The sequence below is a fragment of the Topomyia yanbarensis genome, chromosome 3, assembly GCF_030247195.1.
Source record: "Topomyia yanbarensis strain Yona2022 chromosome 3, ASM3024719v1, whole genome shotgun sequence".
Lineage (NCBI taxonomy): Eukaryota > Metazoa > Arthropoda > Insecta > Diptera > Culicidae > Topomyia > Topomyia yanbarensis.
The window spans coordinates 45,540,922-45,554,611 of record NC_080672.1 but is presented as its reverse complement, the minus strand read 5'-3'; the positions used below and the strand labels follow the sequence as shown (position 1 = coordinate 45,554,611).

At 38.3% G+C, this 13,690-nt stretch overlaps 1 protein-coding gene across 1 annotated transcript in view; it reads left to right on the top strand.

The window, feature by feature from the left end:
- The window catches only part of LOC131690117 (uncharacterized), a 34,699-nt gene extending 21,317 nt beyond the window's left edge, over positions 1 to 13,382 (top strand). Inside the window, exon 6 of the mRNA XM_058975652.1 lies at positions 12,795 to 13,382. Within this exon, the coding sequence (XP_058831635.1) occupies positions 12,795 to 13,284 (490 nt within the window). The 3' untranslated portion in view covers positions 13,285 to 13,382. The remainder of the gene's footprint in view (positions 1 to 12,794) is intronic.
- The last annotated feature ends 308 nt before the right edge of the window (positions 13,383 to 13,690 follow it).

Below are 13,690 nucleotides of genomic sequence, written 5' to 3'. Positions count from 1 at the left end.
CAATTCGATCACACAAATATCGAGGCAGCATTCCATTAATAATTTTAAAAATGAACACCATTGTTAAGTAATAAATTCTTTGCTTCACAGAGAGCCATTGTAATGCGCTTAGCATGAAACTAGAGGAAGTGTATCTGTTACATTTTAAAATTAATCGCATGATTCTATTTTGCAATCGCTGTAACCTCAATATTTGTGTTTGATTGGCAAGAAACAAAATGGATGGGCAAAAGTCAATATGAGGTGAAACAATAGATTTATATAATAAAATTTTACTACTAATTGTTAAATCATTTTTCAGACGACACAATATACCATACTTTTTAGCAATCTTTTTGATGACATTGTCGATGTGAGACTTAAAGGTTAACTTGTCATCAATGATTATTCCAAGATATTTTAATTCACTAACGCGATCAATAGTCTCACCATTTATTTCAACGTTAACGTCAGGCCTATTATTAGCCGAAGAGATAATCATATATTTAGTTTTAGCAACATTTAACTTTAATTGTTTAAATTTTAACCAACGAGCAAGGGAATGCAAATCTTCGTTCAAATGCGCCACGGCTTCATCTATATCCTTAGCTGCAATGAACAGAACAGTGTCGTCAGCAAACAAATTTAAGTCACAAAATCGTAAAACTCGCCTCATGTCATTTATATACATAATAAATAAAATAGGACCTAAGACACTACCTTGCGGCACTCCAAGAGGATTGCCGAGAGGACTAGATACAAAATCGTTGAAACTAGTTTTCTGAGTTCTATCACATAAATAGTTTTCAAACCACTTATGTGCTATTCCTCCGATACCAAATCGCTCTAAAGTTTTCAAAAGTAACGGTCTCGAAATTGTCTCAAAAGCGCGTTTCAGATCCAAAAATACAGCAAAAATAGTCTCTTTAACCTCGATTTTCTCTTTCCATTTTGCTAACACTAGATTCACAGCGGTTTCGCAAGAGTGTCCCTCTCGGTATCCCGATTGCTCCGGAATTAGCAAATTATTATTATTCAAATAACTCATCAGCTGGCCCTTAACAACAAGTTCTAAAATTTTCTCTAATGTGTGCAACATGTTAATGGGGCGGTACTCTTCGGCTTTATCCGTCCCAGTAACTTTGGGAATAGGAATCACAAGTGATTCCTTCCAAACTGTCGGCACGTGCCCAGTTTGTAGCGATTCATTTACAAGGTCCAGCAGATCGTGTCCGATGACATGAAAGCAATCCTGTATCACTTTTGCGTTTACATTATCGATACCAGCCGATTTTCCCAAAGAAAAACAAATATCTTTCAATTGTTCAAAAGTGATTGGGTGAAATCCATCAAATCTACAGTTAATATTAATCGGCTGTGTTACTTCCGCAGGTTCACTGACCAGCTCAATACTTTGATTGATCAGTTGCACACTGTTAACGAAATAACTGTTCAATTTTTCAGCTATTATTTGCTCAGATTGTTCTTCTACCCCGTTAAAAGTTATGGACTGCGAGGAACTAGGTTTAGGTTTAATTAAATTCTTTAGGATTTTCCATAACTCTTTGCTGTTGTTTTGATGTTGATCGATCTTCCTTTGAATGTACTCACATTTGGTCTTTTTCAAAGCTCGTGAATAAATATTTCGCGCGTGTGTGTACCCATTCCAAAGACGTTCACTATTAGTTCTGCAAAATTTCTTGTACTTTTTATCCCTTTTACGTTTCAGGCGCAAAAGATCTAAAGAGTACCAGCTGTTCGAGTTATTTAAATTAACATACTTTTGAGAAACTAAACTATTTGTACACTCTTTTAACACATTAGTTAGAACAGCTGCCTTGTTATCCAAATTTCCATTCAATTCCGTAAAATCCAGGCTTCTCGAAACCAGTTGAGACATGGCTTGTTTCGAATATCTTTTCCAGCACTTAATTTTAACTTTATCCTCCTCACGGTTTGGTTCATTCTCCAGTAAAATTGAAATTGTCTCATGATCTGAAATTTTACAATCGGCCTCTACATACGAATAAACCCCATCAAAATTGGAATACACGTGATCTATCAATGTTCTACTGTGTCTGGAAATTCTTGTAAACTCACTAACCGTTTGCTTGAAATTGAAAAACTCTGCCAACTGCTTCAACTGATTCGAATTTTGATCATTGAGCCAATCAATATTGAAATCGACCGAAATTACATTAAGTTTACTTAAGTCAACGAAATTCTCCCACCAGTTTTCTAAAATTTCTAAAAACCGTCGATCGCTTGAACTAGGAGAATGGAATACTACTGCAAAATTTCCCATCTGCATGCCTCTTTCAACTGATATACCCAAGAACCAATTATTATCAACTGCTTCGTTTAATCGAACGTTGAATTTAATCGATTCTTTGGCGTAAATAGCAACTCCACCGGTATGTCTGGAATGAGATAGGCAAAAAGCAACTTTATAACCCGGAATGCTATACTGATCAAATGCATCAGCATCAACAATATGTGTTTCTGATAGAAAAACCAACAATGGACGTTTGTTTTCTACAAGATGTCGCATTGCAACAAAGTTTGTAGACAACCCAGCTATATTTAAACATAATATTTCAGACAGCCTCCCGTTTGTTAGTTGCTATTCACTCAACAAAACGTTGCTTTTTTTAGATTCTAGCAGTCTCCGATATACTGAACACTGCTTACTAAATGCCGCATGGTTTACGTCCAAATTCATTTTGCGTTCACTATTCTTTTTTATACAATTTACACATTTAAAATCAGTTGACGAGCATTCAGATGTTCTATGTGCTCCATTACATCTGGAGCATGTTTCTTTATTAACGCATCCCGTACTCTTATGACCATATTCTCCACAGTTGAAGCAGCGCAGCACGTTGAAGGCCTCTAAAACAGAACACCTATCCCAACCAATGTTCACCGTACGGGCTGACATCAGGCCGCTATAAGTGTTCTTATCAACTTCAATTATAACATTGTATTTGTTATATTTGAAGCGTGGATTTTCAAAATTGGCAACAACTTTAACAAAATCGACCGGAATGCCCTCATTCTGATTCTTTAATAAGTCAACGAAAACTTCCTCAGAGTATCGATCACTCATCCCCATTATTTTCAACTTCGGTTTACCGGGTATCGGTATAACAGCATTATACTTTTCACCCAGATTGCTTACAATGTTTTCTTTCACCGATTCAATATTATCCCGAGTTGCACACTCCACAATAATCGAGCCATCTTTACCGTTTTTAAAGTTGCTAATTTTGTGCACCTTTGGATCTAATTTATTTTTTAATGCATTCCTCGTGTCGTCACTCGATTGCAACGGCTCGACTGGTTTAATTACAATGACCGGGCGAGCCTTACGTTTCGTTTGACTTCTAGTTCTAATTTTATTCGTCCCAGTAGCTCCCGACAAAACATTCGCGTAAGTAATTCTACTATTTTTATCAAAAACCTCGTCATTATTTCCATCATCGTCTATTTCAATTAACATCGGTTCATCTTCTTTATTCGTCAAAATTTTTCGTTTTCTACTGGGATTCCCGTCAGATTCAGAATGAACCTTCCTATTACTAAAATTCCTCTTTCTGTTCATTCCAACTGATTCAATTTCACGCTTAACATTTTCATTTAAACAACTTTTCAAATCTTCCAACTTTTTGGCAACACTGTTTTCCAAGCTAGCCAATTTACTCTCGAGAGAGTTGTTGAAAGACCTGATCAATTTTTCTATTCCGTTTTCTACTGCGATGTTTATCTGTGCATCGATGTTTTTTCGGGTATCAGTGAGAGACTCAGAAATGGAAGCGAATTGTTCCATCTTCCTATTCAACTCAATGGATATCGAACTGACATCCTGCACACCAGAAGACTGATCTGATAAACACTTCGCACACTTGTAGCAAAGACTTGCATTATCAGCCACCCAATTTACCATGGCCTTTGTTAACCCGGAACATTTTTGATGATATTTATCACCGCAAAAAAGACATACAACAAGGCCTTCGGCGAGACTCACCGTGCTCGTACACTTTGCACACAGGCCGCTCATTATAGGCAAATTAAACTACAGCTGAAGAAGCGGGTCAATACAAAAGAACAATATAACACTGCGTCTTCCACTGCGGGCAAGCTTATAAAGCCAGCCGCAGCGAAATGAAATCTGAAAATCACAGAACAATAATAGTCTGTATGACTACACACTATACTTATCTGAATGATATTTCGATTAGTAATAGGCGCCCACAAAGTTTTCAACGAAAAGTAAAGTATTTCACACGATTTAACCGATTAATGTTTACGCACTCTTTCACACAAGTTACCATATTCACTTTCACAAAAGCAATAGTACATATAAAAAACGAATTCCTATCACCAGTAATTCGTTTTGCCATAGGCAAATAGAACTTGAAATGAACGGTGCTACTTCAGGTTCAAGTGATTCAACAATTCTCAGACGAGCTTTTGATCCAGCTCGGGTGCCTAAAATAAAAAAAAAAATCGGGATCTTTTGTTGGTTCTCCGTATCGACAAGTCCAGTTCAGGTTTCTCAAATTATAAATTTTCTGGTTCGGGTCGGGTTCGGGTTTTTAAATTTTGAAATTATCGGGTTCGGGTCGGGCTTGGGTTTTACAAAATTTTCATTCTCGGGTTCGGGTCGGGTTCGGGTTTTTCAATTTTAGAATGTTCGAGCTCGGGTCAGGTTCGGGTTTTTCAAATTTTAAAACTTCGGGCACGGGTCGGGTTTTTCAATTTTGAAGCTCTCGGGGTCGGGTCGGGTTCGGGTTCGAAAAAATTGAAACCCGACCATCTCGTCATTCTAATATTTAAAATCTATCGTTGTCACGTTTTTGCGTCACTATTTTGAACGCTAATAGCTTTAATATTTATGGACAGAAACTACCCAAATTACGTTTTATTGCTATATTGATTTTGTATTTCAATAGTACACTATTGAGAATCCGCAAAAATGAACAAGTCTCGGAAAACGCGAAAACTTCCATACATTAGACAACTTATTCAGGGTAGAGCCGTCAATAAATAGCACCGAAGTGTCTTTATCAAGTACCAAAAGGCTTTATATGGAGGTACCGCTTACCCGTGTTATGCCATTCGTTGCTAGCGTTCTGAACGAGCAACATCTGGGCTAGATCGTCCGGACGGTGCGATAAACGGGAGACGCCATGAATTTTCGGCAATGTTGGCACATAGCCGTACAACCGAATGAAATTTTTTTGGGTACCTGTACTAGAGTAAATTATTAAGAATCTACAATTTCTTGCTAAAAACACGAAATTTGGTACACGTGCTTTCAACTGAAAGCCCTTTTAAGGGCGATAACAAACAATGAAGCATAAATTTGAATATTTTCTATCATTGACAGCAATAAAATAGGTAATTCTGCAGTTCTTATTCGTACCTTGTTGCTCAAACGTATAACGTTAATCTGAAATTTGCAAAAATCTATGATTTGTGAAAAATAATCTTTCGGAAACATAATTCAAAAATTTGCAATATTTTAGAATACTTTGCTATTCAAGCGTACAGCATTCTGACTGACTGTAATAATTAGTGTGAATGGCCGGAGACTACATTTCAACATTGGGAGAGAAGGTTATTGTTAGAATTCAGCCGGCCCCGTGAACTGACTGTAACAATTCGACTGTACAGCTCAGTGTAGCAACGAGCAACATTTTGTTTGGAAAACTAATTAGTCCTTATTAGCACTATCAAATCGTCAACCATCTTTTTCTTCACCAACTATTAATTTTATTTCCGACAGAACAAAATTAGCATACACACACGGAAGTAAACCGAAATTAAATCCTCCTCATCCTCATTCCTGATTGGTTCCCACTAATCACATGTACCGAGCCGCAAATCTTGAACAGGTTTTGTTCGAAGCTCCTCCTCTTTAACGATGGAAGTAAACTGATTTCATTCGATGGCCAGCCCATTTGGCTTTGAACGTAAGCTGAACCAAGTTCAAACCGGTTGTAGGCGACTGCGGCATCATTCGTGTGTTACATTCGTGCTGGTTGCATCACACATACGCCTCATGTCGCTTGAATCCACCGTCTGCTGAGAAAAGGGCTACTAAGCCGAGCGTGTCGGTGCCGGAGCATCCGTTTAGTTGGCGGCCGAAATGGAATATCTCGCCACCGAAATATTGGACCTGCAGGAAACGAAACCCGTGAAAAAGGCCAGAATTATCCCCCGTCAGTTGCAGCTGACCATTCGAAATGACGATCAGATTGCTCTCTGGCGTTACCATGGCCAGTGCCGCCGCCGCGCAGTATCAAGATTGAAAATAATTCTAGTCGGCAGAAGAGAAGGGCGGATGTTTTATAATTACAATATACTAGCTAATACCCATCGCGCGTTGCTGCGACTTTCAACGAAATAGGAGGAAAACACAATTTGTTCCGAAGCGCCATCTGGCGGGCAGATAATCCCCAACCAATAGCACATAAACACGCTCCATGACCAATGCCTACTATCAGTTCGGTTTCTCATCTTGCTCAGTTGACTTCTCGAAATGTCTGGTAAGACCATCGATTCGTGAAGTGGAGCAATTGTTGAAGGTGAACATGAAGCTCAACATAGCAGGAATTAGCGGTGTACAATTCCATCATTTACGTCATGCGGTACTGATTAAGTTCAAAAACATTAGCCAAGCAGAATCATTCGCTTCGCAGAACAACTTGAAACACGCCGTCGAATGTAATGACACTTTATACAACATCTCAACGTATATTGATAATGACACTATTGAAATAAAGCTACATGACCTGGCACCACGTACTAGTTCCGCCGCTATCAAAAAACTCATGTCAAAATACGGAGAGGTGGATAGTATTAAAGAAGATACTTGGAGGAATTTCTTTCGTGTAGTGAGAATGCGGCCGACAAAACCTATTCCCTCTTACTTGTCTATCTCAGGCAGATGCCCTCAAGGTGTTGTACATTCTCAACGAACACTAGTCACGTACCCAGGGCAGATTCTTACGTGCCAACATTGCGATCAGTCGCTACACCACAGAAAACCTTGCGCAGAGGCTGCTAAGGAAATTCCCCCTGCGACGACCAAAGCCGGTATACAGTTGTCGTATGCTAAACCACAACCGGTTGGTAAACCAACGACTGCATACCGGGCAGGAACAAACACCAGCTCAACAATGATCGGGCCCAGTACCACTAAACCAACTGCCATTACCAACATCGAAGTAACAACGATTACACCAAATGTCTCCAAACCAACAACCAACACCACCAATAAAGAATCAAACACCGATGAAGAAGGATTTACAACAGCGACCCGGAAGTACAAGAAACAAATTAGAACATCCGACCATGAGCATCATGAATGCAGTACCGATGACGACATGGACATGAACGAAAACGCGAGAGAAGACGGACCGAATGACCCTCAATGTGCGGCAGACAACATACCTCATTTTTCACCACCAAGGAAGAGGATCTCAAGACGCAGCAGCAAGCTGCGTCAACAAGACCCTATGGATAGTTGAAAGTTAATTTTAATTTTTATACATTGTAAAAATTTTAAAAGATCCACGGGTCATTTACTTTTATGTATATATATATATATATATATATATATATATATATATATATATATATATATATATATATATATATATATATATATATATATATATATATATATATATATATATATATATATATATATATATATATATATATATATATATATATATATATATATATATATATATATATATATATATATATATATATATATATATATATATATATATAGATACACAAATAATTTTGGACGTATATTGTCTGATCACCACATTGAGAATCTATTGTTTTAGGCATCATGAGGATTTTTGGAAAATTATGGTAATTGGATCTTGTAAATGAACTCTTAGCCATGGTCCCATAGTTGTCAAATTATAATGAGCTCTTTTTTGAAGAGACGTAGATGATTAGATTGATTGTTTATAAACATAAACTTGCTCACTGAAAAATACCCAAACATACAAACCAATATGTGGAACAATGTATTTTTTTGAGAATGTGTCAATAAAATAATAATTAGAAATAAGGTTGATTTTAATACCTTTCTGTAAATAGCGTAAAGAGCGTATTTTTTTTTTTCTTTCCAAGAGAATTGCTCTCTGGACTCCCTAGAAATGGGTGGCATGTTTCTTTTAGCTCGGGTGCTGTCAGTTCAATCGAAGATGGCGTCGAAACAGCAGGCACTCCGCGAGCGTGTTGTACGGTTTTACGAAACGCATGGTCATCGTGGAAAATAGTTCATACCACTTATGAGACGAAAACGTGCCCATGAGTACAGTTTACCGGATCCTGGCATCCCTGAGCGCGGAGTGGAAGGCCGGTAGCAGCCGTCCGGCAAAGATAATGACGAAGAAATAGAAGGAAGCGTTGGAAAAGCTGTTCGACAACAAGGACGGAACGAGTTTGCGTGACGCCGGCCGAAAATATCACTGCTCCCATACCTCAATGCACCGAACCCTCAAGATGGAGGACAATCATTTGTCCCCCGAGTACACGGTCTAGCAGATAGCGATCATGAAATCGCAGTGCCGGTGGATAACGAAGAACTACCGCGATACGTCGTTCGTGCTGGACGACGAGACTTACTTTCCGCGATCGAAAACCTGCATTCCAGGAAATGACAGCTACTATTCCCCGAAGTAAAATACAAGTTTAAGCATAAATTTGAAAAAATAAAGTTATGCTGTACATCGCCCTATTGGACAAAGGGATTTCAAAGCCGTGGTTCAAGTCGAGCTTTCTTTCTGCCAATCAACAAGTGTACTAGGAGGAGTGTCTTGAGAAAATTCTTCTGACGTCTTAAAAGAAGCATCATGCGGATAGGGAGTATGTCTTCTGGCCGGACAAGACGTCTTCCCATCACGCCAAGAAGACCTTGGAGTATCTTTAGCAGAAAAAGATACCGCAAGTGCCGAAAGAAAGGAACCCGACCAATTTGCCCCAGTGCCGTCCCATTGAGAATTTTTTCGGCTCCCGCTGTGCCCTAGTGTACAAACATAATTGGCGATCCAAAGATATGAAGCAAGTGTCCACCAGGATCCGGTATTGTATCCGGAAGGTGGACGTCAATGCCGTCAAGCGCTCTTGTGAGAGCATCGCGACTAAGTTGCCTCGTCATCGACCAGGGTTCCTTCTCCAATATTCATTGACGTTTTTTTTAAGAATAAACATTATGTTTTCAATGAAAAAACATGCTGATTTTTTTTGTTTTTTAACTACATGACTGAAGAAATTCTCATTTTTAATTGAACACCCGTTAGTACTTCAATCCCATTTGACAAGCTCTCGATTCACCTCATTATTACGTCTAGAAAAATTCCTGAAATATTTTTATTTTTTCGTGCTCTACAGTGGTGTAACCCTTTAACTCATACTGATTTATCTACTTAAATTTTTTGTGCGTCGTCATCGACATTTTGCTCATTAGGTTCGTGGCAGTCATGCCCTTGTGAATATGTGCCAATGTGTGTGTAATAAGAATGTAATATACATTTCCTCATATATTGATCATAACCAGCCATTTGAAAAATAAGAAAGGCATAATTGCACCTCTAGGTGGATTAAAACAGGTTTTTATTTATTTCATCCAACTTGTATATTTGTTCTATTCTATTATTTTATAACTATTTATTGAAATTTTCCAGTTTTTCATTTGATAGGCGTTGCGTAGTTAGTAAATCGATTGCCTTGTACGCAGCGCACCTGGGTTCGAGTCCCGACTCCGCACATAGGATTAGTAATTTTTCATAAGAGATTTTTCTAACCCTAAGAGGCGAATGACCTTAAGATTGAAACCTTTATAATCGAAATAGGAAAAAATTCTGCTGGGTTTCACATTTTTATAACTAATACTAAAAAAATCTTGAATTGTGCATTCTGACGTGCTAGAGACAAACGGAAAACTCGAACAGTATAATTGCGAACTCGTAATGCTTTTGTTCCTAGTATAGTGTGGTTAAGAGCTTTAGGCTTTTTCAGTAGAGATTATTATATCTCCAGTCTGCAGTCTGTTTTGTGTTGTGCTTGTACTATGTTGTCATTTTCCATTTCCCTATTATTTTCATTTACATCGAAAGCCCTTCCTTTTACGGAAATCACGAAACCACCGAAAAATACCGGGAACGCACAAATCGAGCCAAGCTGATTTCTGAGGATAGTGAAGCAGATGGGTGGGTAATGTCTAGGACATAACCGGAGTGTCGTGACTACTCATTTGACTTGTAATTCAAATCGAATGATACTCAATGAAATATGTGGGAATGTTTCAAGTTATTCTTTATAATCATTATGGTGGTTCTGAAAAGAACCTTTGTTGTTGGCGTCTGCGTTGATAGGGGATGCTCTGGATTCTAAGCTCGTTGAGACATTCATGAAATGAAATGAACAAATTTCATATTTTCTTGCTTTGAAATATTAATGTTAAAATCTCTCGAAACAACCATCGGAATCTTTTTCCTAGCGTACAGAAATGAATCACGCTTAGCGAAAAACTAGGGGCGGGTAATGTCCGGGACATATTCTTATAATTCTGCTTGTATCTCTTTCAAATGGTTAAATTTTACGCATTAAGTTCGATTCACCGGGCTCAGCGAAATTTTCGTAGGGATCCCGTTCGTTAATCTGTTCAGTAAAACAATTTTATTACCGAGTTCTCCGCATTGAACTCAGGTCAATAATTTCATATGATTTCAACGAGCAGATAATGTACATGTATGACAGGTGGGAGTGTTTTGAAGTGGTTTTAGTGGTGGTAACAACATAAAATCGTGTATTGGACATCCTTAACCCCGCAAAACCATGGGGTTGGCAGCAGAGGGTTAAGTTGTTTGAAAGAGATGACAGTTATTATATGATAACTAAAAATATAAAATTGTACTATAAATTTCAAAGTTATTGCCGTGTTAATCTGAAAATTTGTCATTTCATTCATATAGGAACAATCATTGAAATTATGTTAATTTATTCTTTGCAAGATTTGAAATAACTTCGAAGTGTAGTCACGACACCCCTGTTATGTCATATACAATACCAACCCATTCTTTCCATTATGCATTCGTCCTAATAAGGACGGCTTGTAGATAACTTTGGTGATACAAGTCGAGAATCTTTTGAAACGATTCAAACCTTGCCGACGATTTGTTGCTACTGCGTACACACATACGAACATTCCCCTTTCGCAGATCATACCGAATGAGCACGTTTTGCGTCAAGCGAATCCCTTTTATTAAGTTTTCGGTGCTGATGGAAGGTCATCCTTTTGTGCGATAAATGAAAATATTTTCATCATTCGTTTTGGTGTAGCTTTCGCTTATTGGCAGAGTTGCCACATTCACTGGTTTTCTTGGAAGGATTTGCAAAAACCTTCGGGTTTGTAGATTAATTTGAAAAATATTTTCTTATATGATAATTATTTTTAATTATATAAATTAATAAAAGGAACATTCTAATAAAATTATTTTTCCATTATATATTCATCCTAAGGACGGTTTGCATATAACTATGACACAAATTCATCCACAATTAACAGCGCTAACGGAAAATAAGCACCACTAATTCTTTACAAGTATTTTGTTAGTCCTGAAAAGGACTGTTGGCAACATTAGAGACGCGTGAATTAACTTATCTTCTTCGGGCAGCTTTCTTGGCAGGTTTGGCGACCTTCTTTGGCTTTGGAGTCCTCGGCTTGTTCGCTGCAGCTTTCGATGTTTTGGTGGCATTTTTAGTGGCAGTTGCTACCGCCTTTTCAGTGACTGCGTCCCTTAGCAGCAGCCTTTGGCTTTTTGGCCTTCTCACCGCCACCAACGTTTTTCTTCTTCTCTCCGGTGGTAGCCGATTTGATTGGTCGTCCGATTCAGCTTCTCAATGGACGACCTAACACCTAGTACGCACGTCCGTTATGCACTGCATCTTACAAACGTCTGGCTTTGAGAAAAGCGGCGACACCCCTATTTATAGGTTTTATCATTAATGTTGATTCTCATTTAAAGTAGTTTTTGAACTATTTAAGCAAATTTTATATAGCAAACAACGTATCGGTAGCAAGGGTCGAACGTTTTCCTTCCGATTTCTGAAACAAGACGAGCAATCCGATTAGTAGAAGGAAAGATATTAAGGTTCAAAATGTACGTAACGCTTTCGCTAATATGCTTATAACCAAAACGAATATGCCGGATTTCCCCCACCAACTACTCTCGTCAAGCAACCCAATACGAATAATCATAGGAACAAACATGTTGTGGACCTATATTTAAAACTTTTCATCATTTTATTGTTCGGTTGGTGCACCATATTGACGGCTCTGCGCGGGATGGGCTGAAAATTTTCACTTTTCCGAGTCGTTTTCGAAAGATTTTTCAATGAATGTTCTACATATTCCAAAATTTACTACAACTTTGATACAAATATTTTCGACAAAATGCCGAAGAAATTGATTAAATCTATTCAGTACAACAAAAGATATAAGCGTTCAAAACCTTACATCATTTCTCTTCCGACATTTTGACAAGGGACCCCTATATTGAAAAGTAAGTCGTTAGTCACGACAAAATGTTTGTCCTCTTCCTGACCTATGAGCCAACAAGAGCTTTAAAACTGCTGCCGATTTAAATTTAAATCAATAATGCGTATAACGCAAAAGTGAACCAGAAAAATGTTCAATTTCAATCTTCTGTTAATTAAAAAAGTATAACTTGTTTAAATCATCCATTTAATCATTTCCCATTTATTACTGCTTCCAGAACAATACTGTCCACCATTGCCGCCATTCTGCAGCTGCTCCACTGGATCGTATACGCGGCCGGTCGGTACAGCTTGCTGTACGGTCTCAGCTGGTGTGGACTAACCATGTTCGCCGTGTTTGTGTGCTTCCGTTTTCGATCGATAACGGTGCTTTCGGGCTCGGTACGCCCGAGAAGTATCTCGAAAGAACTACGTCATCGTCATCGCCAGGAACAGCAAGAGCTGCCACAGCAGCAGCAGCAGCAACAACAACAGTTTGAGGAGGTAACCAGCAACTCATATCAGGAGAATGGGTATCATCAAATGCAGTCCAACTCCTACTCCCACAATCATCATCATCAGAAGCAGCAGCAGCAGAACCAGTGGGGTGATAGTAATCAAAAGCACACGTCACTGGCTCCCGTCGTTGAGGAAGATGGACCTCTCGATGCTGCCGATTTGGGCCTTCCGTATGGGGAAGGGTTAAGTGGGATGGAAAGGCGGGCGTAATGTACCGTCGATTTTGTGATTAATCGTGAATCACGTCCGGGTGTGATATGCTTTTTTGAGCTTACAAATACAGTTAAGTCTATGTGTTTAGTCGGAAACAGGTTTATCTGATGAATATCACTGCCGGTAATGACAACTTTTGACTCTTAGTAGAGTGATTGCCTTTTTCAAATAATTAAGAAAATTAATTCATTCGCTAATTCTGGAGTGGTTCTAATTTGATTATTCTGGTATCAATTTTAGCAAAGTTTTAGTTTTTACAGTGAAATTTGAACTTAAGATTTGAACTGAAATTATTTTCAAGCTATTGTAAGCTGGTAAAATAGAATGATACTTTCAAGGCATCCGTAGCTATGAATATTGAAATGTTAAATCATCCACCGAACCGGATTGATTACGATTACAG